Source organism: Syngnathus acus, chromosome 6, assembly GCF_901709675.1.
Source record: "Syngnathus acus chromosome 6, fSynAcu1.2, whole genome shotgun sequence".
NCBI classification, from domain to species: Eukaryota; Metazoa; Chordata; class Actinopteri; order Syngnathiformes; family Syngnathidae; genus Syngnathus; species Syngnathus acus.
In genome coordinates this window covers 9452351-9477913 of record NC_051092.1, presented here as the reverse complement: position 1 = coordinate 9477913, position 25563 = coordinate 9452351, and the positions used below count along the sequence as shown (strand labels likewise).

At 39.6% G+C, this 25563-nt stretch overlaps 1 protein-coding gene across 3 annotated transcripts in view; it reads right to left on the bottom strand.

Moving 5' to 3' along the window:
* btbd11b (BTB (POZ) domain containing 11b) overlaps window positions 1-25563 on the bottom strand; it is a 72221-nt gene that overhangs the window by 32113 nt on the left and 14545 nt on the right. For 2 of the 3 annotated variants that reach the window (XM_037255362.1, XM_037255363.1), the window contains exon 1: window positions 22620-23641. The exons of the other annotated variant lie outside the window; for it this stretch is intronic. In XM_037255362.1, coding sequence (XP_037111257.1) covers window positions 22620-23475 — 856 coding nt within the window. In that variant the 5' untranslated portion in view covers window positions 23476-23641. Of the gene's footprint in view, window positions 1-22619; window positions 23642-25563 lie in introns of those variants that run through there. 3 annotated transcript variants of the gene reach the window in all.

The window sequence follows — 25563 nt, the reverse complement described above, 5'->3', positions numbered from 1 at the left end:
TTAGTCAGGAGCTTCTGCGGCAATGGGGAGAATATAGAGAAAGGAGGTGCAGAGATTGACATTACTGTTACTGCATGATAAAAGGCGATCAATGACTGTGAAAATGGTTATGTTTACATGGACATCTTTATTCGGAATAAGAGCCTGATCGGAATAAAAATGTTTCTCGTACACACCCCATTCGGAATATTCTGACCCGATCAAGTTCATTCAAATCAAAATATTATTGAATTGGGGGGGGGGTTATGTCAATTAACAATATGATCAGCACGCATGAAAAGACTTATTTCGAAATGTCGGAACAAACTTTGTCTTTAACGCGCATGTCTGTGACGTTCGTATACCGTACGCGTCACAAATGGAAAAATATACGCAAAACAACGCTAATGTTTCAAGTAGAAATGGACAGAGCGATTTTTTGTTGACACAGAAATGTCTCCGGCTTCTTCCTCTCGTACTAATATTTCCAGTATATTTTGTCAGAATGATTTGTTCCACCCTAAAGTGTGAGGCCCGAGCATGCATGTTGACGTAAATGGGGTAGCCATTGGGAGTTTATCAGCTTTGGCTAGTACAAAAGCCTTGAAGCGTTAAAGACCCTGCAATAAGAACTGGTTTATGCAATGGTGGTTTGTTTACAGTTTGCATCCACAACTAATATTCACACATTATATTTTACCATGTTGATACCTACCATACCTTATCCTGACATTGACATATAATATTTGACATCAAGACAGCAGCGGTCCAATTGCGGGACTTCCATGCAGCTAGCGTGGGTTCAGTTTACGCTCAGTGACTGTGTGAATGGAAAGGTATATGACTATCTTTCTCTCTATGTGATTTCCTGTGATTGACTGGAAACCAGGTATCAGGTAGTCAGCTCATATAGGCTCCAGAACAACCTTATCCCTGGCCTGAATAGGATAGCTGAAGAAAATGAATGGTTGCATGAACGGATGGACAGATCGACTGACAGATATTTATATTTATATATTTAAGGGGGCTTTGACATTATTACTAGAATGGGAAAAAATCTAGTGCATTCAGGTCATTATCCAAGAAAGCTCAAATCTTTCAAGTGGTGACTGGTGAAGCCACTTCCAATCAGACCAGTGGACTTTCTGATTAAATATACATTGTGCATTAGATTAGCATGATTGGTTCCCCAAGGAATGTGAGACGGACTGCATTAATTCAAGCTGTAAATGGCTTGCAAAAGTGAACCTCCTAATATCGCGTGTACATACAGTAACATGCTTCTGTTGGTCTCATGCAAAATTAGAACTCGTCTCTGCCATTCTATATTGAATTCGGAGAATTTGCACATCAAGGTAATGCAACATCATCACTAAACCATTGGAGTTAAATATTTCGAAGTGTTTTTTTATATAATCCCGCTCATTCAAAGTATAAACAAAGGCCTATTGTGAGCCACTCTGCGCTTTTTCACTCCCATCAGCCCCTCCTACCAATAACAGCTGCCATCAGCACTGACAAAAAGTCTGCCATCAATACAGCTCAGAACAAAGAAAATGAATAAAAACAATTTGCTTTTCAGCAAAAAGGCACAAACACAAAAGAGCGTGCACCTTAGAGCTGAATTAGTAATTAGTAAATGAATAAATCCAACACTAAAGATGAGTTTTACCTTATACCAGTAATTGTTATTTTAGCTTTGTAGTATATTACAATCGGGGAGGGGGACATTTAATAACTCGTGAGGCATGAGTATCATAAATACTGAAAGGCTCAGACGGCTAAGTGCGAGAAAATAATTTTCTATGATTTGTGATGAGAGATCATCATCTTGTAAATGGAAATAGTCTGTGGATTTTGTAGCAGCTTGTGCCACATCGGGGCCACTAAGCCCCTGCAGGGAGTTTATATTGGCCAGAGATCTTTTATTTGCCAATAACCTATTGGCAAGAAAGTCAAACCTGCCCTGAGGGGATTGAGTTGGGGCAAAATTCACCCATGGTCAGGGCTAAAACCTTGATTAACTAAAATATATCAGATCATGGCAATTTTCTTTAGTGACTTTTGTTCATTTTTCACACAAAATAATTATTGAACTGATGACAAAACATGCTTCAGTTGGCAGTCATTTTCAAAGACAGGTTTCTTTGCAATAATACACTAATGGCCCAACACAATGCATTCATTTTTTTCCCCATTCTGTCAATTACTGCACAATGTGCTATTTCTTGTGTGCAAGTCGTCAAGTAGCCTTGTTTACATGTTTTAAATAGACACAGTCCCTCTTTAGAACACATTTTGTTGGAATTGTAGTTAACTTGTGATGGGTGGAGCTACAAATACTGCTGTCTGTTAATTAGTCACTGTTCGTTTGGAGGGGGAAAAGTGGTATGGAAGGATAGAATGATCATTTAAGAATACAACCAATTCAGGGGGATCCTAAAACATTGTTTTTTCATGGCTACAATGCAATTCCAATATCCTGTTAAGATTGTTTTTTTTGTTTTTGTTTTATTGTATTTGTATCACAAATGAAAATGGCTTTACCCCTTTCCTGCGTCCAAGCCAACCACTAAAGAAAAAAATATATTTTTAAAAATTACTGTTTGATCATTTTAGTTTTATGGGCAAGAAGTGTATTAATATCAAATGGCAACAGTCAAATAGAGCAGGCACTCCCTCTATCAAGATCTGTGCTGGCGAGAAGGCACAACCATGAAGCACAGATTTCATTCCTTCGATAATTGTCACAGCCAAAATGTATGTTAAAGTCCACAAAGTGTCCACACTCAAGACAAAGAACATCTATGACAAAAACAAATGACAAAAACAGCAAAAAAACAACAGAGCTCTTGAAAAGCTCTGGTAGAAGACTACCATTACGGAAAAAAAGGGGTGAACTTTAATACATAATGAAGGGAAAGAGTGGAGAGTGACAAGTCGAAAGAGGCGACTCAACTGAGAGAATCAATAAAGACATGGCGACAGTGAAGTCAATAGATTCAAATGGATGTGCAGATGAATAATATCAAAAGACAACCTGGCATGCTGTGACCATCAAGTGAGTAAAATATTTAGAATGACGACTGTGATGAGGGTTGCAGCACAGTAGTCAAAGTGCTTGGGTGGAAACTGTGATTGTAGGTCTACTTCGGTTATGTGACCAACACAGAAAAGCCTGCGGAAGCATGTGAAACACAATCATTCCTCGTCAGCAGCAGGTCAGCAATGTTTTGAGCACCAAAATAGGCTTTTGTTGTCAATGCTTGCAATCTGTACTCAGGAGCACTGCCTCTTCATAGCTCACTTTGTTGTTGGGTTTTTTTTCCCAATAAGCCTGCTTTAAGTGGCAAGCATTATATCACTGTCGAGCAGAAAACGCAAATAACCAACTGCAGCGGAACCCCGGAAGTCGACTCGACAGCTTTGGTTTTCCACGCAAAATATTGTGAAATCTTTGCCATCCTTTCGTTCACATTGATTTGCTTTTGGGACATTATTTCCGGGACTTTGGCTCTTCTACCATAAGTAAGTAAGTTTTGTGATTAAATAGTGTTATTTAGTCATGTTTAATTTATTTTGAGCTCATTGTTTGTCTTTTAAATGTCCGACTCGTGTCAGGATGGTTTGATTTAAAGCATGTAGGTTTTTTTCATGATTTTTGTAAAGGTTCAGTTTTGGGTTCACATGTTACACTCCAAGGCGGCTCAGTGGCGCACTGGTTAGCACGTCCGCCTCACAGTTCGGAGGGTGCGGATTCAATTCCACCTCCGGCCCTCTCTGTGTGGAGTTTGCATGTTCTCCCCCTGCCTGCATGGTTTTTTTCCGGGCACTACGAGTTCCTCCCATATCTCAAAAACATGCTTGGTAGGCCGATTGAGCACTCAAAATTGCCCGTAAGTGTGAGTGCGGATGGTTGTTCGTCTCTGTGTGCCCTGTGACTGGCTAGCAACCGATTCAGGGTGTCCCCCGCCTACTGCACGATGACCGCGACCCTCGTGGGGACAAGCGGTACAGAAAATGGATGGATGGACGTCACATTCCTGGACCATGTTTTCTGCGAATCATTTCTTGTCAGTTCACATGTGGGTCTGTTATTTTACCAAATTATTAACCAATGTAAAGTGCTGAAAATAGCTTGGAAATTTCATCAATGCAATTTGAATACTCAAAAAATATGAGTAAAGTATAATAAAAAGTTTTAGGCTTAGGGGACTTACTTACTTACCCCACAGAGACAAACAACTAATCGAGAGCACACATTCTTTGGGTATTGATAGCAGAAAAGCCCCAATGACATCACAAGCTAGAGGCTGTCCTTGCCACTGGTTCGCAGCCATCCAAGATTAACAGCTCCACTCTCATGCTGTCTCAAGGATCTGAACAGCCTCATCCAGATGGCTTGACAACCACTGCCTCAATCCAACAAGAACATTGCACTGTTCAAAGACAAAACAGTTGTGCGTGGAACTGAGGAGCGAGGGCAGCCGAGTAATTTGCTAGATTGACTTAAGATGATTGGGAAGCAATAAACCTCCCCACCACACGCACACACACACACACACTGACTACAGTATCCATACAGCAGGCTGCAGCCCTCCCCTTGTTCCTCTTCCCCATCGTCTTCCCCATCACTCTGTTCTTCAATATCCAGAGGATGAAAACAGTCATTGACATTTATCAACAGAGAAAAATCAAGCAATGCAGTTGAAACGAGTTTTAAATTTGATGATGCACTCTAGATACTGAGTAGATTTTTGTAGGTATTAAACATTTGAATGCCCGCATTGATTAAACTGCAGCCAGAAAAATGGTAGTTTAAATCATTAGTACTCCTGGCAGGATTCAGGATCATTGAACACACACGCAACGAAAAAAAAAACCCAGAAGCATAACAGCAGAGCGGAACGTAAGCGATGAACAAGGCGGATAATAAAGTAGTTCAAAGGGTTCCACACAGACATTTTATAGGTGTGATTAGGTTCTGACCTGCAGGCGTCCAAGGGCGTAAAGAGCAGCTCCTGCCGTTAATCAAACTTAAAAGGCAAAATTCTCGACAGACCTCGGCTTTGGGGCCAGTCAGGATGATACATCAAGTTTGCATCAAGGTGGGAAATTTCATTTTCTGCAGTAAAAGCTACAGATGCTTATCAATGCATAATCAAGACTGATCTGTGTGATTAAAGATGAAGCCTTTAAAATTACCACTCGGATAATAAACAGCACAAAAATATTCACAACCATGTGTCAAACTTAAATGATTACAGCTATTCCCAAGCCAACAGCATTTTACGTATTTATGCTGTGTATAAAATGAATATTTAAAGAGATACTTAGGGATTGATTAAGAAAATGAAGGTTGTGCGCTTCATATTGACAAACATATTACTGCAATTAACAGCGACATGAACTTGATGCATGCAGTGACATCATTCAATACAACACACACTTTGCCATCCTTGATTATCAACAATGCTTCGTTTTGCACCAGTTAATCTTCTTAAATTGTCAAGTTGTCCTGACACTCTCGAGAGAGACTAAACAAAAATAGCAATGGCACTAGAAAATGCTGAAAAATGCTTTTGCACTGCAGAAATACCGGAGAAAATGAATAACTCACATTGAGCATTGGTTAATATTCACAGTCTGCCAGAGCAATCACCATATAACAAGCGTATACACCCCCAGGAGTTGTGAGAAGAAAATGAGATAACAGCAATCTAATTAGACAATGAGACTCTTAAGGGGATGCCATATCATTGCTTTTGTCACCTTTATTCTCCTTGAGAGAAAGAGTCAAATATTTCAGAAGAAAATGCAAATTGATTGACTGCTATCAGCATCGAGAAACAGTTGAAGACTTGTAAGCAGCAAGATAACAGGATTTCTCCAAGATTGAAATCTGTCAAAATGCAAAGTCTGTTTGGAAAGACCACTTCAATCTGAGTACAACACAGCAAAAATCATGAAGTGCTCTGCAGAAGTTGAGGTTTTTGTGTGGGAAAACACGGCATTTTTGGGCAACACTTTTATGTTATTTTGTATTTTTAATGTCTAATTAGCTGGCAAGCAGTTCAGGGTGTACCCTGACTTCTGCCCAATGGCAGTTGGGATAGGCCCTCGCATGCCCATAATAACTATAGCGAGGATAAAATGTTCTGAGAATGGATGAATAGAAGTAAATGCTCAAGAAAAGCACCTTCAATGAGAGTAAAACAGAAAAGAACCTTCAACTACAGTAAAACAGTATGAATTCATTATTCAGCAACATATCACTACAAAAATGTATACTACATTCATGTGCTTGATATTGCTGGATTCGATTTTGAACTTATTTTTTATGAAGATGCTCATTTACAGGCCCTAATAAAAAAAAAAGACAAATATAATGTATTTTTTTCCAAGGATTATTTCCCCTGAACGGACAATAATTATTCTAAGCTATTCAAATTTTGATTTAACATATAAACTCATAATTTGAAAACTACAGCATTGGTTGTCATGATAACGAGGAGTTTGTAATAGATTTACTGTATGTGATTTCACTTGTAGTAACTATTTCTCTAGAACTACTGGATGAATTTGTTACGTATGTATTTGTTATGCAATCGTTGTAAAGCTATTGCGTGAAACTATGAAATTTGTTGCGACAGTTAATTCTACATGATGCTATGTTTGTCTTAAATTGTAAGCTGCCCCCACAAAGGTTGTCTTTTGTAAGCATGGCAATAATATCTTCTGAAAGAGGCATTACAAATGGTCAAAAAATCTTATTTGCATTAAGAAAAGTATCATGCAACACCCGTGAATATTCGAAGTTGTTATCTCGAGTAGCTAGAGCAATATACGTAGATCATGTAGTGAACAGTTTAATTGTGAAAACTGCCACTGACTGTTAGGATTAAGGTCAGTTTCATCAGGTCTGTCTATCTCCATGCAAAATGACAGCATTCTTCAAAAGATGAATGTTATGGCTAATTTGCTGTACAACCCGAGGAGTATTATTAAAAAAAGTCATCCACATCAATACTTGAGTTAGACATGTCAGACGTAATTTAGCTAATGCTCATGCATTGGTCAAAACTATATCACAACTATAACTATCATTGACAATAACTATAAGCAAAGCAAACTAGTACAATCGCACAGCATTTTTTTTTCTTTCTTTCGTGATGACTTCAAGTAATAAGCAGTTGGGCTGGCCATTACATTAGGAGGAGCTAGGAGGAGGTAGACGCGTTTTGTTATTTAAAAAAGGGTTTTGTGCTTTGTTAATGGAAGTGGCAAAATAAATTAGTAGATAAATGAAATCAACCACTCGGATAATTGAAATATAATTGAAGGAATCCCAAGTTGTTGTTTTTTCGTTTGCCTCGAGGACATAGCAATGGAATGTGAAGGTCTGTGGGGGTCTGCACATTCAGTTTGACAAAGGTGTACAGGGGGGCATGTGGTGAGTCATGCTTGCTTGCAAAACCTGTCAGTTCTAAAATATGACTGGTCCCGTGGTGAATTCCGTTTTTTTTTTATATTTAATATTTATAGTTTTAGCCACTTAAATCAATCAATCATTGACTTTTTTTTTCTTTTTTTTTTACCGCGCTGTGCACATTATTTTAGTACGTCAGGTTAAATCCTTTAAATACTTTGATCAGTTTATACTGGAAAAAAACAGCCGCAAAAACAATAGCACACAAGTATTTGTCTTAATTTTCTTAAAGGCTTAAATAACACAACATAAATACATTAAATATGAAATAATCATTGAAACTTATTGTATTATATCATAAATATACAGGACCAATGCCAGTTCTGGCAGCACCACGCTAACATGGCCCATTGCTACTCATGGCACCATTCTTCAATGATTTAATTTTTTAAATTCTGTTTGTTTGTGAGCAAGCGAGCACAAACATTTAATTTTTCCCATTGGTGTATGAATGTGTGTGTGAATGGGTAAATGTGAGGCATCGTAAAGCGCTTTGGGCACTAAGAACACTTAGAATGCACTAAGAACACATGTGATTTATGCCGCTTAAGTTATACGTACTTTATCATAACAGAACAGGGTGAGTGCATTCATTTGAGATGTGACTGCGATCAAAAGGCAACAAAGTAGGACGAGTGCACGTTGGGGAAAGGATCAGACACACGGCATGACACGTTAATCTCCATCCCTCCAGGAATCTGACAACCACAGAACACAACAGGTGGAAGAAGATAATTCAAACACTTGGAGTCAGCTGCTATCAAATGATTAATAATACGTTCTACTCAATCAGTCATTGGTGAGCTGAAATTGTCCATCGCTGAAATTATTTTTCCAAATAATATTCTGCATTTCATTTACCTAACCGTTTCAATAAAATAATATAAACACAACAATTTGTGGACATGGCAAAATGTACAGTTTAAAAAGTGTAGCTGCCCTCTCACTAATTTTAAATAATAAAATCCAAATACTTACAAGGCCCTGAAAAATTGATGTATTCTGCATGCAGTGGTTGTAACTCCTAAATTGTGAATAACAATTTTGAAGCCTCAAAAGTTAAAGGGGACATGTTGAGTAAAATTGCATTAAATGGCTTGTATATAAATACTGAAGCTGGGTCTCGGGAGTGCCTGCTCACTCATCAATTGTAAAATAAAAGTAAAATTAAGTATTTCGTTATATACGTAGTTCTGAAAAAGTGTCTGTGACTCTCACCGAGCAGTTCTTCATTTCGTCACTACTGTTACATTTCAGTGAGGATAATTTACATAAGTGCTGCCACCCACACCAAGTTTCTTGAGCCATTTTCAATTGACGGCTACAGTCTGTCCGCCAAATTATATTTTGTGTATCACGGTCATGCAGAGGGACAGTCATGCAGAAACACTCACATGGTGTGATGCACCTGCTATCTAATCAAAGCCAAAAGGTAAGCAGAGCTGCACTGAATTTGTTGGATGCACAGTGTGATGGACCATAAAGTGATGCCTTTACAAGTGCTGTTTAGCTAGTTGGTTTTAGTCACAGCTTTTAGGTGTCTCTGAAAATCCGTTCTGATTCGATAATTAAAACGGGATTTCTAAATTGACGTGTGGCCGTCAATGACTGAGGACTTTCAGATTTAAGGCAAAAACAACGACATCTTTCGTTTCTGCATTGAGTTGAATCCATTCTTTAACATGACGGATACACTCGGTTTGAAAAAGTAAGGGACTGAGGTTGTTCGATGACACTCAGATCCAAAGCTGTGTTGTCTGCATAAGTGTGTTTTATCTTGGATCAGAGTCATAATCTTCAACTGCAATAAAGAACTGTCAATCTTGTAAAAATAACAACAAAAAGATTTGAACTGCTCAATCAGAATATCGTGCTCAACTGTGTCAATTGCAACAATGACAACCAAAACAGTGGTTCTGAAGGCATCTCTGTTTCAAAATACAGAAAAGTAGAAATACTCCATGCCTCTTCTTTATATCTAAAAGTGTATCCGTCTCATATTATTTCAAATTCACTCTGATGGGGTACAAAGGCAAATCCATATACAGCCGTATCCTGACTTGGGATTTTTCAATGTCTTGGTTTGTATTGTGAGCTGAAATATGAATTGGGAGCCAACTTTTGTACAGTATGCCGACTCGGGTAAAGTGGGAAACAAAAAAAGGGAAAAGCGCCACAGTTAGCGCCATTTTTTCAGGTGTTTATTGAACAGGTCAAACAGCCAAAAACAAAAACGAAATGAAACGCTTGCAGGGAGCAAGATGTTATCACAAAACAAAACAGAGAGAAATACAGCTCACCCATTGCATCAGGGAATTTTGTCCTCATCGAAATTTCTCTCAGTGAATATGAACCTTCACGTCAATAAGAGCTGAAAAATCCCCCAAAGCAGCGTGACCACAACCCCCAAGTTTGAGGGTTTTCTCATTTTCAGCTTGCGTTCTCATTAAAACAGGCCAAGGGTGGAACTCTGTTTTGTGTCATAAGACGCTTTTCATCAGCTAATTCCTCAGTGAATATTCTGTCATGTTCTGACAATGCAGTTAATGATTATTAATGACCATTGTCTCCTGCTGCCAATAGATAGGGTAGCTGCAAAGTGTTGCTGCTGTTAGAGGACACAATGACAATTTAATTTGTTTAAGAAAATTAATTAGAGGGCTGAGTCGGAAGGTTACACACCAGAGATGAGCTATAATACACTTAAGAGAAAATTCGGTGCCGTCTACAGGCAAATTAAAAGCAAAACTACAGATTATTGATTAACATCCCAGGCAACTCTCACTGCACAGCTAAAGTTTCTAGCTGAGCTTTCCTAACATCACATGTTCCAAATATTCTAGACCCCAAAAAAGACTATCTGCTGGGTTTCCCCTGTGAGTAACACAACATAAGCCGTGCTGGCTGGCACGTTCAACAAAGTGGACCATCCTGCTATTCATTACGTACTCGAATACTTTCGAGTAAGGCATAAAGTGAGTTTTTTTGGTGCTTTAATGAGGATTTATTTTCCACTGAATCTGTGCTAGTAGTGCAGACAGAATCCTAAAAATAATTTGTATTTTGTACCTCACCGAACACATTCATAGAGAACTTGTGGTGTTAAATTATAAACCTGTGTACATCAATGCAAGCATTACTCATGTTTTTCTATCTTATGTGATCAATACCTTCATCATTCCGCAACGAGAGAGCCTATCGAACTGAACTAACAGTACACTCCATTTGAATTTCAATATTTTGTCGGCTAAATACTAATAGACCTTGTCATAACTCATAGGTATGAACTTCTTAACATTGCTGGTTACGTTAGTCATTTTCCCGCTAAGGATGTCCCAGGGTGACAAGTTAAATGCACAAATCTGGATTATACAATATTCAAACACAAACACACACCAAGGTTTCACAACTTTGGTTTCATACCTTTCTGTCAAGCATTACGTTCCTCTTCCCTCTTAACCTTCACTAAGTCTCATCTACAAAGTATCTTGGTGAATTTGTTTCCAGATAAATCAGAAATGCAATATTCCTTACCTTGGAAACAAATGACGCAGAGCAGGTCAACTTTCATCCTGCTATAACGAAAACGCAAATGACTTGAATCTGTTTCAAAGTGAGTGGCAATCTTCATCCGCAGAGGAAAATCAAAGCCTGCAGTGGCTCCCTATCTCCGTGGCTGATCTCACTTTATGAAGTGTCGAGTCTCATGAAGACAAGGTGCTGTCCTTTCATCAGTGCAACATTCTGGACTTTATGAAATCCCAAATATAGCCAAATAGGGTCTGGAAAGGTGCAATATGACCGTATCGTTTCATCAATTAAGAATTCAATCACTTAAAATTCCATTGCTTAGTTTCGTGACAGGTCGAGAAGGAGCAATGAAGATGAGCATAAAGACCGTCTGTAATGGCCTCAATGAAATGTCGACTCGTCGCCTCTTTGGATTAAGTCATTTCCAGAGGCACCTGATTACTCATCATTGCCCTCAGTTTGCCTGACACAGACACGGTGATGTCTATGTGATTATCTTTTTTTGGCCCCCTCTGGGGGTAACACTTCGGTCAACATCACTCATCAGCCCCGAGGAACTCTGCCTCTGTTATTGCTATCTGCGTGGCGGGAGAGGGCAAAGAACAGCGGCTTTATCTCAGTGCCGCTCCTATTCATTTTTGTTATTGATGACACTCCCAAGTCCCAACACTACAAAGCTGCAATCAAGGAGTCGCAAGTCATCGTCAGTCATCATAAAACAGGCCTTACGAGAGTGGTGTTTCGGAAACGTAAGGAAACCTTTGGGGAGGCTATTAATTTTATCGCTTGTCTTTGCTGGCAGGATCAGTTAAAAGCTTAATAGCAGTCCGAGCGCAAGTTCTGAATGAGAACGAACAGCTAATGACATTCCATTACTTCTGCCAAGCAAAAGAAAAAAAAAAAGATGTACAGCAAATTGCAGTTATTAGTTACATTTCTGCTTCACTGTTTTTGATGATGTTTCTGAATTTTAAAATTCAGTCAATGTAACTTTGTGATCACGATGGGATGCCAGGAAGCTACAGTAAATGTTGGATGGACTATTGATGAAAGTTTAATGTGTTTTTCATGCAGCAAACATTCAGGGTTCGTATTTTTGCTTCGCAAATATGTTTTTACAAAGTGTGATTAAACTGGAGAAACACACCAAGAGATTTAGCATAGAAAATAATATTCCTTTAAAGAAAACATTATTTTAACAAAGTATTACAAGAAACAACCTGCCTTGTGTTTTGGTTGGCATAATAAAATTCAACAACATAAATGGAAAAATCTGCCTGTCCTCCCACCCAGTGGTTTTAACATGCAAGAACATTTTTTATCTCTTAGATCATATATATCAGAGCTATAACGCCGTTCTAATATCACTGGTAGATGTACCCGCAGAGGATTAGGGCCACTCTCACCTCTTTCTTTTGAGGCACGGAGCCCTCTTACAGTCTGTTTAATAAATCAGTGATTATGCAACCAAGGGTAGCTATCATGGTGATTTCTGAGAAAATCTACACCTTGGTTTAATTATGTGTCTAAAGTCATATTCCCCTTCCAGATTCCAGGTATTTTTAAAAAAGTGAAGGCAAAACAGGCCTTTAAAGCATCTGCACCTTTTGATACTGTATTTTTTTTTTTATGCCAATTTTGGACCCACATAAAAAAAAAAAGAGGGAGGCAGAAGGCATGCAGCATATGTTAGCAATAAAAATTGCCATGAACCTATATACCATACCTCCTCATGTTGTAATCTGTACCACATGCTAAGTTCAGACGAGGGTTGCACAAACTCACTCAGATGGAGCGCAACTATTTCAAAGCAAATGGTGAAATAGTTGGACTCAACGAGCAAGCAGGCAATGCAGAATTTGAGATTTGAGATGCCAGACAGCAAGGTGATGTTCTCGAGGTCCTGCTATTAGTCACTTTTCTTGACAACTCTCTCTCACATAGCATTCCCCCAGCACTGCCTCTTCACAGATTAAAGACTGACCTGGAGTCACTGTGGGCACGTATACTTATATGTCCGTCTATACTATTTGCCGCCTCACAGTATCCAACATTTTAGGCCCAATAGAACTATTACTTTCTCAACATTCAGGATTTTGCCGCAGTGAAAAGAAAACTGCAATGAAGACTCATTGCAAGAAAATCACAATTGCTATGATTTGGGGAGAGTTCCTTAGTAGTATGCGTGTTCTTGTTACTAATGTGTAACGCGTAATGCTGTCAACTCATAGTTTATCATTTAAACAGCCTAGTTCACGGCTCGACAACATAATGCCAATTTTTCAATGTACGAAGGTTTGTGCTTGGTTCATTCTGGCTAGCAGTAAGTGGTCTGAGTAACTCTGCTGATCCATGTTGGGATCACAAATGATTGGTAAGGTCTGCACAATTAGAGAAAAGTACACTGCTATTGTCCAACTGAAAGGCAGTCTTCCATTATTTCACATAACGACAATTGGACTAAAATTATCTTGTTAAATATCTATGGTCCTGGAGTTGCACTTTGAAGTGATATAACCTCTTCGCAGTAATTTATATATGTGCATATATCCACGAGATACGTACATGAACTCACACATGTTTGAAGGTCAGCACTGTGAAGTCTCAGTGGAGGTAATGAGATCTCTCTCAAGACAAAAATAATCACTTGCGCAAGCAAATTTTGCAGCCTCTTGGAGCTCTCTGAGTCTCAATTGGCTTCTTCTTTTTGGATTATTTGATTGGTGGGCCTTTGCTCGTGTTCATTTGTGCTTTCCAGAAGCTCACGAGGCTTACTTCCCAAAAATGTATAAAAGCTAGAGACATCAAGGACAGATCTCAAGCCCTGCACTACAACCAAAATGACATTTGTTTTGAGTGGTAGTTGAATCGGAAAAAATAATTAAAATGCCTACTTTTTGTATGTCTAAATCAGTGGTTCTTAACACTAGGGGTTCGGTGAGTCGGTCTCAGGGGTTCATCAGAGCCTCCACTGCGTAGGTCCGAACACACTTGATTTATTGTGTAAATTCCTGATGAAATAAATAAATAAATAAATAAATAAATAAATAAATACATAAATGTAAATTTTTTTATTTTAGATATTTTAGTTTTAGGCTCTATCGCCCAGACCGAGTACTTAAGGGGGGGCGGGGGGTTGGAGCATGATTGTTGGTGAGCAGACCATTATGGTTGGGGTGTGCTGGGTTACTCATTTCAAGTAAACCACGCACAATAAAAGCAGTAAGTACATACTTGGTGTTTTTTCCCCTTTGTTTCTTTTTGGAGCCGCTCACTTTTTAAAATTCGGCTACAATGGTAAAACTCATATTTACACTTCAAGTCTCAGCCTAAACTACGTTTAAAAAATTGAAATGTACCTTCGACCAAAAGGAAAAAACAACCTGAGTGCAATTGAGACAAAGAAAAAACACACCTTATGGATAACCTCTGCAGAAAGAGTAACACAGTGACTGTGTCAGATAAAAAAAAAAAAATCACAGTTCTGAGAAACTTTGTTAAAAAAAAAAAAAAGAGATGTCATCCATCCATTTTCTTTATATCATAACCCCCCTTTACAAACTAGATTTATTACCAATCTTACTGCTGTTGTCATCACTAGTTATCACTGCCAATAGAGGATATAAGAAAAAGCAATCAAGATGGCAGCTGAAAGATGGAGAAATATATAACAATTTAAATAGTTCACTCGTTGGGCACTGTGATCAATGTGATAAAATGTTGGGATATTTTTCATGCTGGAATTTCTGTTACATTTTGTGGGCATTCCATTTTGGCTTAATTCCAAACCACAAAGCTGGACGGAATTCAATGCTGACAATAGAGACTGTAAGGGTGCTCGCTGATGTCTTTATTTTCAAGGATAATGATGTCTTCCAGTCAATGTCTGAGCCTATAATTATTCAATAGGAGGACTGGTTTGCCAAAAGAGGTTGTTTATTTCTGCACTAAATCTGCTCCATATTTATAGCCTACAGCTGAATTGTCATGTGTCGAGGAAAGCCTCAATGGCATTGAAAAGACTGAAATAAAAGTGCCGATCCCTGCAGTCAATAATCCCCTACATTTTCAGCCCAACAGCTAAGTGAATAAGTCCAATAATTATTTCTGACAGTAAGTGAAATTTGAAAGGTACAATGGGCAATTATCTAACATTAACTGTTACAATGCAATGTCGAACTATTCTTTTCTAGTAACGAGTGTTAATGGCAACACTAACAAACAATTCCAATACCGAATTCCCAATTATTTGAATCTCTAATAATAATTTTTGCAGACTATTCAAAAAAAGATTCTCCTATCCACTTGAAAAAAATTTGCGATAGTAAATGAAAGAAATTGATAAAAAAAATATCCCATACATACAGAGCTCTTGACCGCTAATGTCCTGAATTTTATTTGAGGTTATGGTTAAATCATTAAATAAAAAGGCAATAATAGAAGGGAAGCTATTCTGACATCTCCCTAATGTATTTGTACGAGAACTTGAAATAATTGCTAAATATTTAGTTCATATCCTGATGAATTCAAACATAAAGGCGCAATGGCCGAATACTTTTTGGTTTTCCTATTAACAGTAACCAGGAAACCAATCCATTTTTGCAGAGTGATTTTAAAGCAATTAGTGCACCCTTACCTTTTTGACATTATTAAAACTATTATGGAGTGCATTTCATATCAGTGTAAAAGGTCATGCTTAAAAACGAGACAGATTCAGAAAAATGACAGAGAAGCTTCATCAACACATATATTGCCACATTAAGTAACCACATACTCATGCATGACAAAGTACCAAGTGTTTCATTTTTCAATAAATATAAGATGGGAGACATTTGCAATTAATTATGAGCCAATTCAACCCAAGAGTAAGAAAAATAAGTCAGTAGGCCTTTAACATTTAGATTTTTGACAACTCTTCTGTGGATTGTAAGGTACCTTGGCCAAGGGGAAAAAAAAACTGTGCGAAAAGGTCTTCTCAACAATTAAAAAGCTAGCAAAGAAGCTCTTTGGGTAAGGTCACAATCTCAAGAGGTGCAAGTGCAATGTGACAAGATTTACTCCGTCAAACATGCAACTCTTTTTGTCGGTAGACACGACAGTAAGTAAAACTACAGTGAAACACGGGTTGCAGAAAGTAAAATGAAAATTCAAATATACCCAATCCCATGCAAGTAACTTCAGCATTACACATTTGCAACTTTACCCCACAATTAGACTATAATTCCCAAATAGCTCCTGAGTTAGAGAATGTGTGACTCAGAAAGTGTGCATCCTTGCCCGTGTGTACTGCTTCAAGCCCGTCGCTGCCCGCGATTGCAAAGACCCTGGGGCTGCTGTGAAAGGGTTTCCCCCGAGTTATGGCCCATTAGATCTCACTCAGTAGAGTGGTGTTATTGCATGTCCTGTTAATTCCTGTCAGTCCCTCCCACAGCATGTGCGCACATGGAATCAAGTTCACAGAACAATAACAACTATTGATTAAGGAACAAAAGACTTGGGAATAAAGTTAGTGAGACCTTTAATGTCAAGGCCTTGATTGACTAACACAACAGCTCAAAGCAAATTAGTTCAGCTCCATCTGCTAAAGCAATCACTTAAACTAAGAGTCAAGCAAATTACGTAGTTAAAAATGTAGTTTTTTTTGAAGAATTTAATATAAAGAGATTTTTAAGTGAATAATGCACAAAAAAAACAACTTGAGACACGGGGCTCTATATTCGTAGACAGCACAGATGCGCTTGAGTGTACAAAGTAGTACATCTTGATTTTCGTGCAGCTGCAAGCCTCATTTAGCATGTTTGGGAATTTGGCAAATGGCTCTGCACCATGGTGGGCATCTCGGCATTTAAGGTCATTTCCTTTCAATATGCAAAGTAACCCCCTCAATACTGCATACAGAAGGATAATGGCTTGCAGCTGATCATTGCCAGTGTGATTCCTTTTTTCACCTTTGTTACGATTGGATACCATCGCAGAGGGCCTTGACAATAAAAAAAAAACTGTATACTGTACTAAAACTAGCAAGTTCAGCACATGTATGCAGACTTGCTCCAGTAAAAAACAACCATAGATATAACTACACACTCCTTTTGAGCTGTGTGCCTGCCTATAGCGATGCTTAGCTAATGTACATGCTTTCCATTGCTTCGCGTTGATGGTACTAGTGAAACAGCCAACATGGCTGACACCGAGGTCCATGCATTGGCTTTAAATGGCAGCATGTTACATTATGAGCATGTTTTTGCAGCTTTGTTGACATGTCAGAATGATGGCATACACACACCAAATATAGTAGTTCCGGTGGCAGAAAAAGAAATAGTTTATTTATGTGTTTGTTTATTTATTTATTGTATTTTATTTGCGGTACCCAAATTACAATACGCCGTCCAAAATTCCTCGTACGCGTGAGACGACAATTGAAAAGTGCTGTTACTCTGTACCAATGAGTACTGGCCCGTTTAAAGCACTGCCCCCAAAGAAAATTAAAACAGTTGCCACTGATATACTTCTAATGGTTATCCAATTAATCTGTAGCAACATTGAGAATCAGAAATCAAATAGTCTACGTTTTTTTATCCCTCAATCTGAATCTGAATATTGCTATAATACAAAAGTGGTCTGAAAATAAAAGACAACATAACATTGTTTTAAAGCTTCATGTGACATTTTCCACAAGATGTTTAAATCCAAGCAAGTCTGCTCTCACTATAAAAGCCCATTACCACTGCCAGAATAAAGCTGGGTGTTTAAAAAAAAAAAAAAAAAAAAAAACATTATTTGGGTGGTGCTCATTTCTGAGCCTGGATATCATGTATGACAAAACATTGCCTCTGACATGACCAATATCCAAAGAGGTGTCGTGGTCCTGAAATATTTCAGCATATCAAATAGTTTCCTGTTCTGACAAGGTACCGCCACCGTAGAAGGGGAAACCCTACACCCACCTGCAACTGAGTCAGACATTGAGCCTTTGACATCTTGATGCAACTGCATGCATGTGTGTGCATGAGCGTGTGTGTGAGAGAGCGAGAGAGAGTGCAAGAGAGCAAGCGAGAGAGAGTGTGTAGGAGGCTCACCATATGCTAGATGAGCCACTTCAAAACAGATGCAGCAGTTGGGAACAGACAAGGCAGATATAAAGTTTTTGTTGAGGCTTGTTCATTACATAGGAACTACCCCCCCCCCCCCACACACACACACTTTCCATAAAAGGAATCACTATATAAATAAAGGTGTCTTGTACTTACATAAATGAATCCTTCCATGCAAATATGCAGCATGAAGTAATGTTCCACCAATAATTACAGGGAATTGCTCTATCTTATAGGACCGACTTTCTAATTTTATGGCACACTGGAACAGGCTGCCCTTTTCATTCCCTATCAGTCGTTTAAGAAGCCTAAATGTTGAATCAGAAATCTGAAATTTAGAAATAGGTTACAATTGATTGGACATCGTCATTTCCAAGGAATGTTGCAGAATAGATCATTGCAAGATGTATTGATGTAAAGTATTGCATGCTGATATTTTTTTTTCCTTCTTTCCTACCTTGTCATTGTTTTGTTGACAATTAATGTGTGAAAACATTAACACAATCAAGGTAATTTAAAGAAATGTGTTATTTACTCATGCAACCACTGAGCAAGCACGTCACAAGTCACAGCACGGATGAGCTTACTCGTCAGATCAAGACTAAATATATGTACAGTTGTACCTGCAACTCAGAGAGAAAGAGCATTATTTTGAGGACAAACATCACATTCTAGACAGAAAAGATGGTTTCAAAGACAGGCGAGAGAGGCCATCTACACTACGTTATGGTTGAGAAAGCGTCTATAAACAGGAGGGGGCTTACAACATCACCTATCTCCCACATACAATGCCATCCTTTCAGCCCTTTCAGAGAGACTCAATAATTTAGCCTCTTACACATGACAAGCAACACCGTGACTTGTGGCCTTCAGGTGCCTCCACAGTCATTGTTACAACTGAATAGAATATTAATCAGGGTAAGGTGATTCAACGGTACTGAACTGTCACCATCCACAGAGACAAATTTACCAAAACTTCTCTCACATCAGTATGTATACTGTTCTTGTTCAATTGAACTGCTCCCTTTCATGATTTTGTCTTTGGGGGAGAAGACCAAGACTATTTCAGGAGGAAGGACAGAAGAGAGAGCAGACTTGTCTGGCCAAAACAATGTCCTCACGGTCCATGACTAAGCCGTGTGTCCTGATCCAGCTCTTGTCAACCTGGCGCTAGACGAAAACACAATTGTCTGGCAGGAATTTCTTCTGCTGAGACAACCTGCCATTGAAACGAAGGGTCAGGATTCTGCGTCTTGGATCTTTGGATGAAGACATATGGTTGCCCAGTTCAATTAACACAAGTCATTTAGATGCATAAAATTAATGCGTCTAATAGTTGCTTTATATCGAACACTGGATACATACAACTTAGAGTTGAGTTTCTGCACATATGAGGATTACCTCAAATGTGCAAATACTGGATTTATAGTAGTAATTAATATAATTTGCCATAAAGTTTAAGTCTTAGTCTTGGGTAATTATATTTTATTAATCACGTCATGTCACGTCATTAATGCAGTCATTTCACTTGCAGATAGAATGGAAAGTCACGGTGACCGAGTCTGTTGTGTTCAATGGAAGTGTGTGGGATAGAAGTCACTTGGACAATGTCCCTGTGGTTATGGAATGAAGAATTTTCGCGTTTAAAAATGATGACTCACTGCAGAGGTACCTGGATGTGAACAAAGAAAAACAATCAGTCCAACAACTGCCTTATTGAATTTGTGATAAATGTAGGGGAAACAAGTGTTGATGGAGTGAATCCAACAAAAATATTCATAGCTCTTCTAAACTACACCGGTAAAAAATAAAATAGAAAAATCACCTGGATTACTCTTAAGTCACGAGGAAAGGACAAAATATATCACTCAACTTCAATACAGCAGAAAGTATCTCTTGCTCAACTTGATTCCGCCACACACGATCAGACTTCCATTTTTCATGTCAAAGTACAGCCAATAAAAATGTTCCACAACATGGATAAGTGACATTTTGTAAGGATTTCACCAGTTGGAAGCTCACAGACTATCTGGGATACTACGTCATGTTTAATTGCCTGTTAAAGAACCACAAAACATGCCAGTGTTTCCAGCATGCATTACATCAGCTTTCCAAACTTCTTCCTCATAAGAGTAATACAATTGCTAAATACTTGCCACACCTCTTATGCAGCTGGAGACCTGGTGTATGCCAAATGGACTGAATGCACAATGTGACTCAATATTGGCACCAAACAATACGATCATAGTGCCGTGTGATGTTTTTTTATGGTAGCCCTGCCTTGGACTTTTTGGGCTATGTGTGCTGTAAAAAATAAAAATAAATAAAAATGCACTCTTGCCAAAGGAGTTCATGGTACTCAGCCCACCACTGCCAAAATTGTACTCCACAGTATAGGAATATTCCTAAATCTCCGTCTGATTGGGCAATGCAGCTCATGTTAGTGTAGTAATACAGTGTGCGTCACTTCAGTCTTTGGAATTAGCAGGTTTCCCGCAAAGTGGCGGCACAAATGTTACAAGCTTACATTGTAAGAGGGTAAGCATGTGACATCATGTATCTGGAAGTAGTTGTAAGGATAATAGAGGAAAATTAGCAGCAGCATGAGCATTCAGCTAGAATCCATTGGCAACAATCGGAAAGCTCCATTAGGCATTTACATTCAAATTGAGATGGCAAATGAGTAACGCCTAGAAAATACATTGCTTGTATTGCGACAAAAAGAAAATCTGGTGACAATGACTTCACTCCTCTCACCGTCATCATGCCGGAACATGCCGAGTGTCATAGCTGTATGACACGCTTTGACACACTGCAGCATAGTCTGTCACTCAATCCAAGTGAAGGGCGTGTTCCAGTGGGAGGTTAAAGTCAGAAGAGCCAACATTGTGCAAAAACTGCAAATGAAAGCAAATTTTCATAACTCCTGCATGACTGGACTGAAACAAACCCTCTAACCAAATTGGTGAACAGACGAGTTGGTATAGTAAATTTAGAGAAGCTAAACAAACAAGGGTGTACACACATTTTCATTGGTGTTGCATCAATACAATCAGCTTTTTAAACTTTCTCTTTTTACACTCTGTTTATCTCCCTCAATGAAAACCCCACTTTTATTCACGCTGTTCTACATAACTGATGATCGCACATCCTGCAGGTCCCCTGGGGTCTTTCATTATGTAAACCTGTTGCAAGAAGAGCTACAGCAGCAGTTTTCCAGCATCCATCAAGCCAAACAACCATGTATTAGAGTGCTCTGTGATGTATCGCCAGTTGTGCAGCAGTAAAGTCTGAATGCAATTACTTTTAAAGAACAAGAACAGGAAGTGAAACCAGAAATTAAGTGTGGAAACTACAAAAGGCGTATTGTCAGTGTTGGAAAAAACATGTGGTCATGTACCACGATTGATTTGGGGTTAGATTAAAATGCACATGGAGCTGCAGGGCATGACATCTGCAAGAATTGCAAGAGTAATATATGTGAGACAATGAGGCTTTACACTTTTTAAGAATTTTGAACATTAACAGAACAACTATGAGACTATGCAAAAGTCACTGTTTTTGTCACAATGCACCAATGGAATATAGTCAGACCTCCAGAATCCTTCTCCATGAACCAGAAGGGATTCTGTAGTGGTGAAATGTCAAATTAGTATTCAAGTCATTTGAGCACCTCAATACAAACAAATGCTTGAGTATTCTTTTCTGCCTTGGTTACCCGTTTATTTAGTTGGTACTTTTGAAATAACAAGTCAACCTTGCTGCAGCGACAATTGTTTATGCAATGTATGACGATAACGTGCCACCAACATGGTGAGAAGACCAACTTCCAAATAGAATATTCCCAAATAAAGTAACACATGAACATCAGTGCCTTGGTATGCTCGCATCTTTTTCAGTAGGATATCCAAATACCAAGGGTTGCACTATACCTTGGACTACAGCATCACCTGAAATCTGTGGAGACCCGGTTAAGATCTACCAGCATTTTATTTGATATTCTAAAATGCGATTTATACATTATGTTCTCAGCCTCCCCTGGACCCGTGTATCTTCAAGCTCCCCCCTTCCTCAGAAGAGAAATAAAATCCTGCCGAATACCAAATATTCAACAGCGGGAGACTTTTTGAAAAAAATTATTCACGCACACGCACACGCACACGCACACACACACACACACACACACACACACACACACACACACACACACACACACACACACACACACACACACACACACACACTCAGAGCCTCAGACCCTCATTTAGTGGGACCTGAATAAAGTTTTTAATAAGAATATTTAAGCCATTTAATTAACGTCACATCTTTTCTGCTGACGCCACACAATCAAATGACGTAAGCCTCCTTGGTTAAATGACATAAAAGGTTTTGTTTACTTTCTTGTAATGGTGTGACGTCACGTTGAAAAGTCCTATACGCACTGTAAAACCTTTGAGGATTTCACTACACGTCTTGGTGGCTATCAAAAACTTCTCAATCAAACTCAATATGCACGAGCGGTTACTCACCACTCGCATTTTTCCCACAGATGAGATGTTGCCAGTGCTGCAGTGATCCCCACAACTCAGCATCACTGCTGATGGCCTGTTCCAAGCTCTCCACGCTCAACTTGGGGATACTGTTGTCCCGCTCCAGCAGCGCACTGCGGAGCACTCGCTCGTGTATCTGGCGGAAGAGGCTCTCCATGCACGCCGCCAGATAGATGGCCGCGTGCTCGTGGATCCTGGCCGCGATCCGACTATCGACCATCCACCTGAAGAATGTTCCCACGTTAAAGACGAGCCCGCAGCGCACGGACTTGCCGCGGCCGAACTTGTCCTCCTCAGTGCTCATGTTGTACAGGGACAAGGCGCCGAGGGCAGCGCCGATGCAGTTCGTGGAGACAACCCACGACAGGACCATCTTTATGGCACTTTGGATCTCATATTTGGTGCATTTGGCATAGCGCAAACTCAAGCGCTGGGCCTCCTTTGCGACCCTCACTAGGGCCCGGCTGACCAGCGCCGAGAGCCGAAGCAGGACGTCCTGCGATGGGGTCTGCACGCTCATTCCCTCGTCCCTCTGCAAGGCTCTCGCCACCTCCCCGAGGCTCCACGGCACATCCTCAAGCTCGGGTAGTTTAGCGCACTGGCCGGTGCACTCCAGGATCTCGACGTCTTCGACCAGGACCGTGTTGACAGTGTCCAGGCTGTTGTTTCGACTGTGCATGGAGTCCGTTAGTTGCCAGCAGTTCCCCCCATGTGCCTCCGAGCAGCACAGCGACGCACTGGAAGACCTGAAGGAGTCGGCGGCTCCACCATATCCCGAGTCGAGAGTCAAATCCTCCAGGGTCCTCGTTGCTGCAGACTTGCTACTGCTTGCCATAATTGTGCTTCATAGCGAAAAGAAAAAGTGGAGAGAATCGACGAGTGCACATACGCGCGCTCCATGCGCAGGAAATGAAATTTTCTGGACGGTAGAATACAAAGTTAAAAGAGTGAGAGCTCGGTCCACCAGCCGTCAAACCTTTTGACCAGCGCAGTGCATGACAGTTGGGGGCGGGGACATGGAGCCAAGTGACAGCCAATCGCCACGCGATGTTAAACAATAACTATTTCTAATTGGACGAATCGTAGCTGTCAATAGAAAGTCACTAATAGAGCGCGTCGTAAGGCTTATTAATAAAAATTCGCTGATATCAGCATTGTTTTCCCCATGTTACACATCTCAGTCGCATGGGAATATAGGCACGTACTCATTTACACTGAAATATGCATGCTCCCCAAATTACAACGAGGCTAAAATACATTTACACAATTTTTTCAAATTAATTTTCATTTAACACTTGGTAATTTGGGCGGAAAAGGATCAAGCCTTTTCCAACATACTTTTTCAGACCCACGCCTGATGGTAACACGATTCAAGACCATTAATAATTTACTCCAGGCGTAATATAGCGTTGTGTCTGTGTGGAGATAACCTACTGCTACTGAGAAGACCTGAAGTGTTTCCAAGGTCATTCGTAGCACGGAATGTCTTTTGGGTTCTAACCTGTATGCTTTGTTTGGTAGCTTGTAAAGGCTGTATGGCTTACATTGTATAGTTATAGTCATAACGTGCATACTTCTTATCGGTTGTTTTTGTTATCTTCATTATGATGTGGATTTTTTGTTTTTCTAATACAAATTGCATGATTTTAGCGTCTAACTATTACTTCAGGTTTCAAATATGACCTGACTGGAAATAATTCATATCATATCATAAACTGCAGTATTGCTCACAATCTGAGCTTTTTCTTTCTCGTCTGGAGCAAAATTCACAATTAAGGGACGGGATGAAAATGTTTCTGGAGCAACAGTGACCTCTAAAGGCACAAAGCGGTAACTCAATTTAGTTAGGTCGTTGAAACATCAGTGCAAGGGCACCAATTCCGGTCCTCCAGGGCCCTATACTGCATGTTTTGGATATTTTTCTCCCCCAACACACTTGATTCAAATGATCAGCTTCATGAGCAAGCTCTGCAGAAGCCGTATCATGATACTGACCGTTTGAATCAGGTGTCTTAGAGAAGAGAAGCATCGAAATTATGCTGAATAGGGACCCACAATGACACTGGTCGCGGGCGTGCTGGTGCGTGTCCCAGCTGTCATCAGGCAGTAGGCGGGGGACATCCTGAACTGGTTGCCAGCCAATCACAGGGCACACAGAGACGAACTCGCACTCACACCTACGGGCAATTTGGAGTGCTCAATCGGCCTACCAAGCATGTTTTTGGAATGTGGGAAGAAACCGGATTGCCCGGAGAAAACCCATGCAGGCACGGGGAGAACATGCAAACTCCACATAGGGAGGGCCGGAGTTACTAGAATCGAACCCGCACCCTCCGAAATGTGAGGCGGACATGCTAACCAGGGTAACCACTTATCCATCCATCCATTTTAAAAAACAAAAATTAATAAAATAAAAATACAGTATATTGAGTATTGCCAAATTATATTTCTAAAACACCCAAATTACTGTGCAAAATAATATAAAAAAGAAGTTACACATTACAGAAAAGTTGCATGGTGATGGCGCAAATATGGAGGCGAGCACAGCACTATATGAATATGAAGATGCTAGAAAAGTCGTTATCAATAATGCTGATCATTTTTTTGATGATTATAAGGCAATCACAACCCAGGTAACGGATTTCTTTAGTCACAATTAAAATAAAATCGGCGTGAACTGGATGACAAATCAAGCGCACGTCTTTTGAGCCAGCGCGGTTACGACATGTGCTTATCCGGGTACCTCTGTGTATAACGTATTTCCCAACGCCAATCTTCTGATTGGCTGCTTTCAGTGAAGCTTTGCTACGTTTCTTTCTCCTTTTTCTTTGACATGGTCTTCAGTACTTTACTTTTACGCACACTGTGCAGCTAATTCCACCAGAGTTGAGGTTTGCAGGTTTTAAAGTCATTCAAAGAAAAC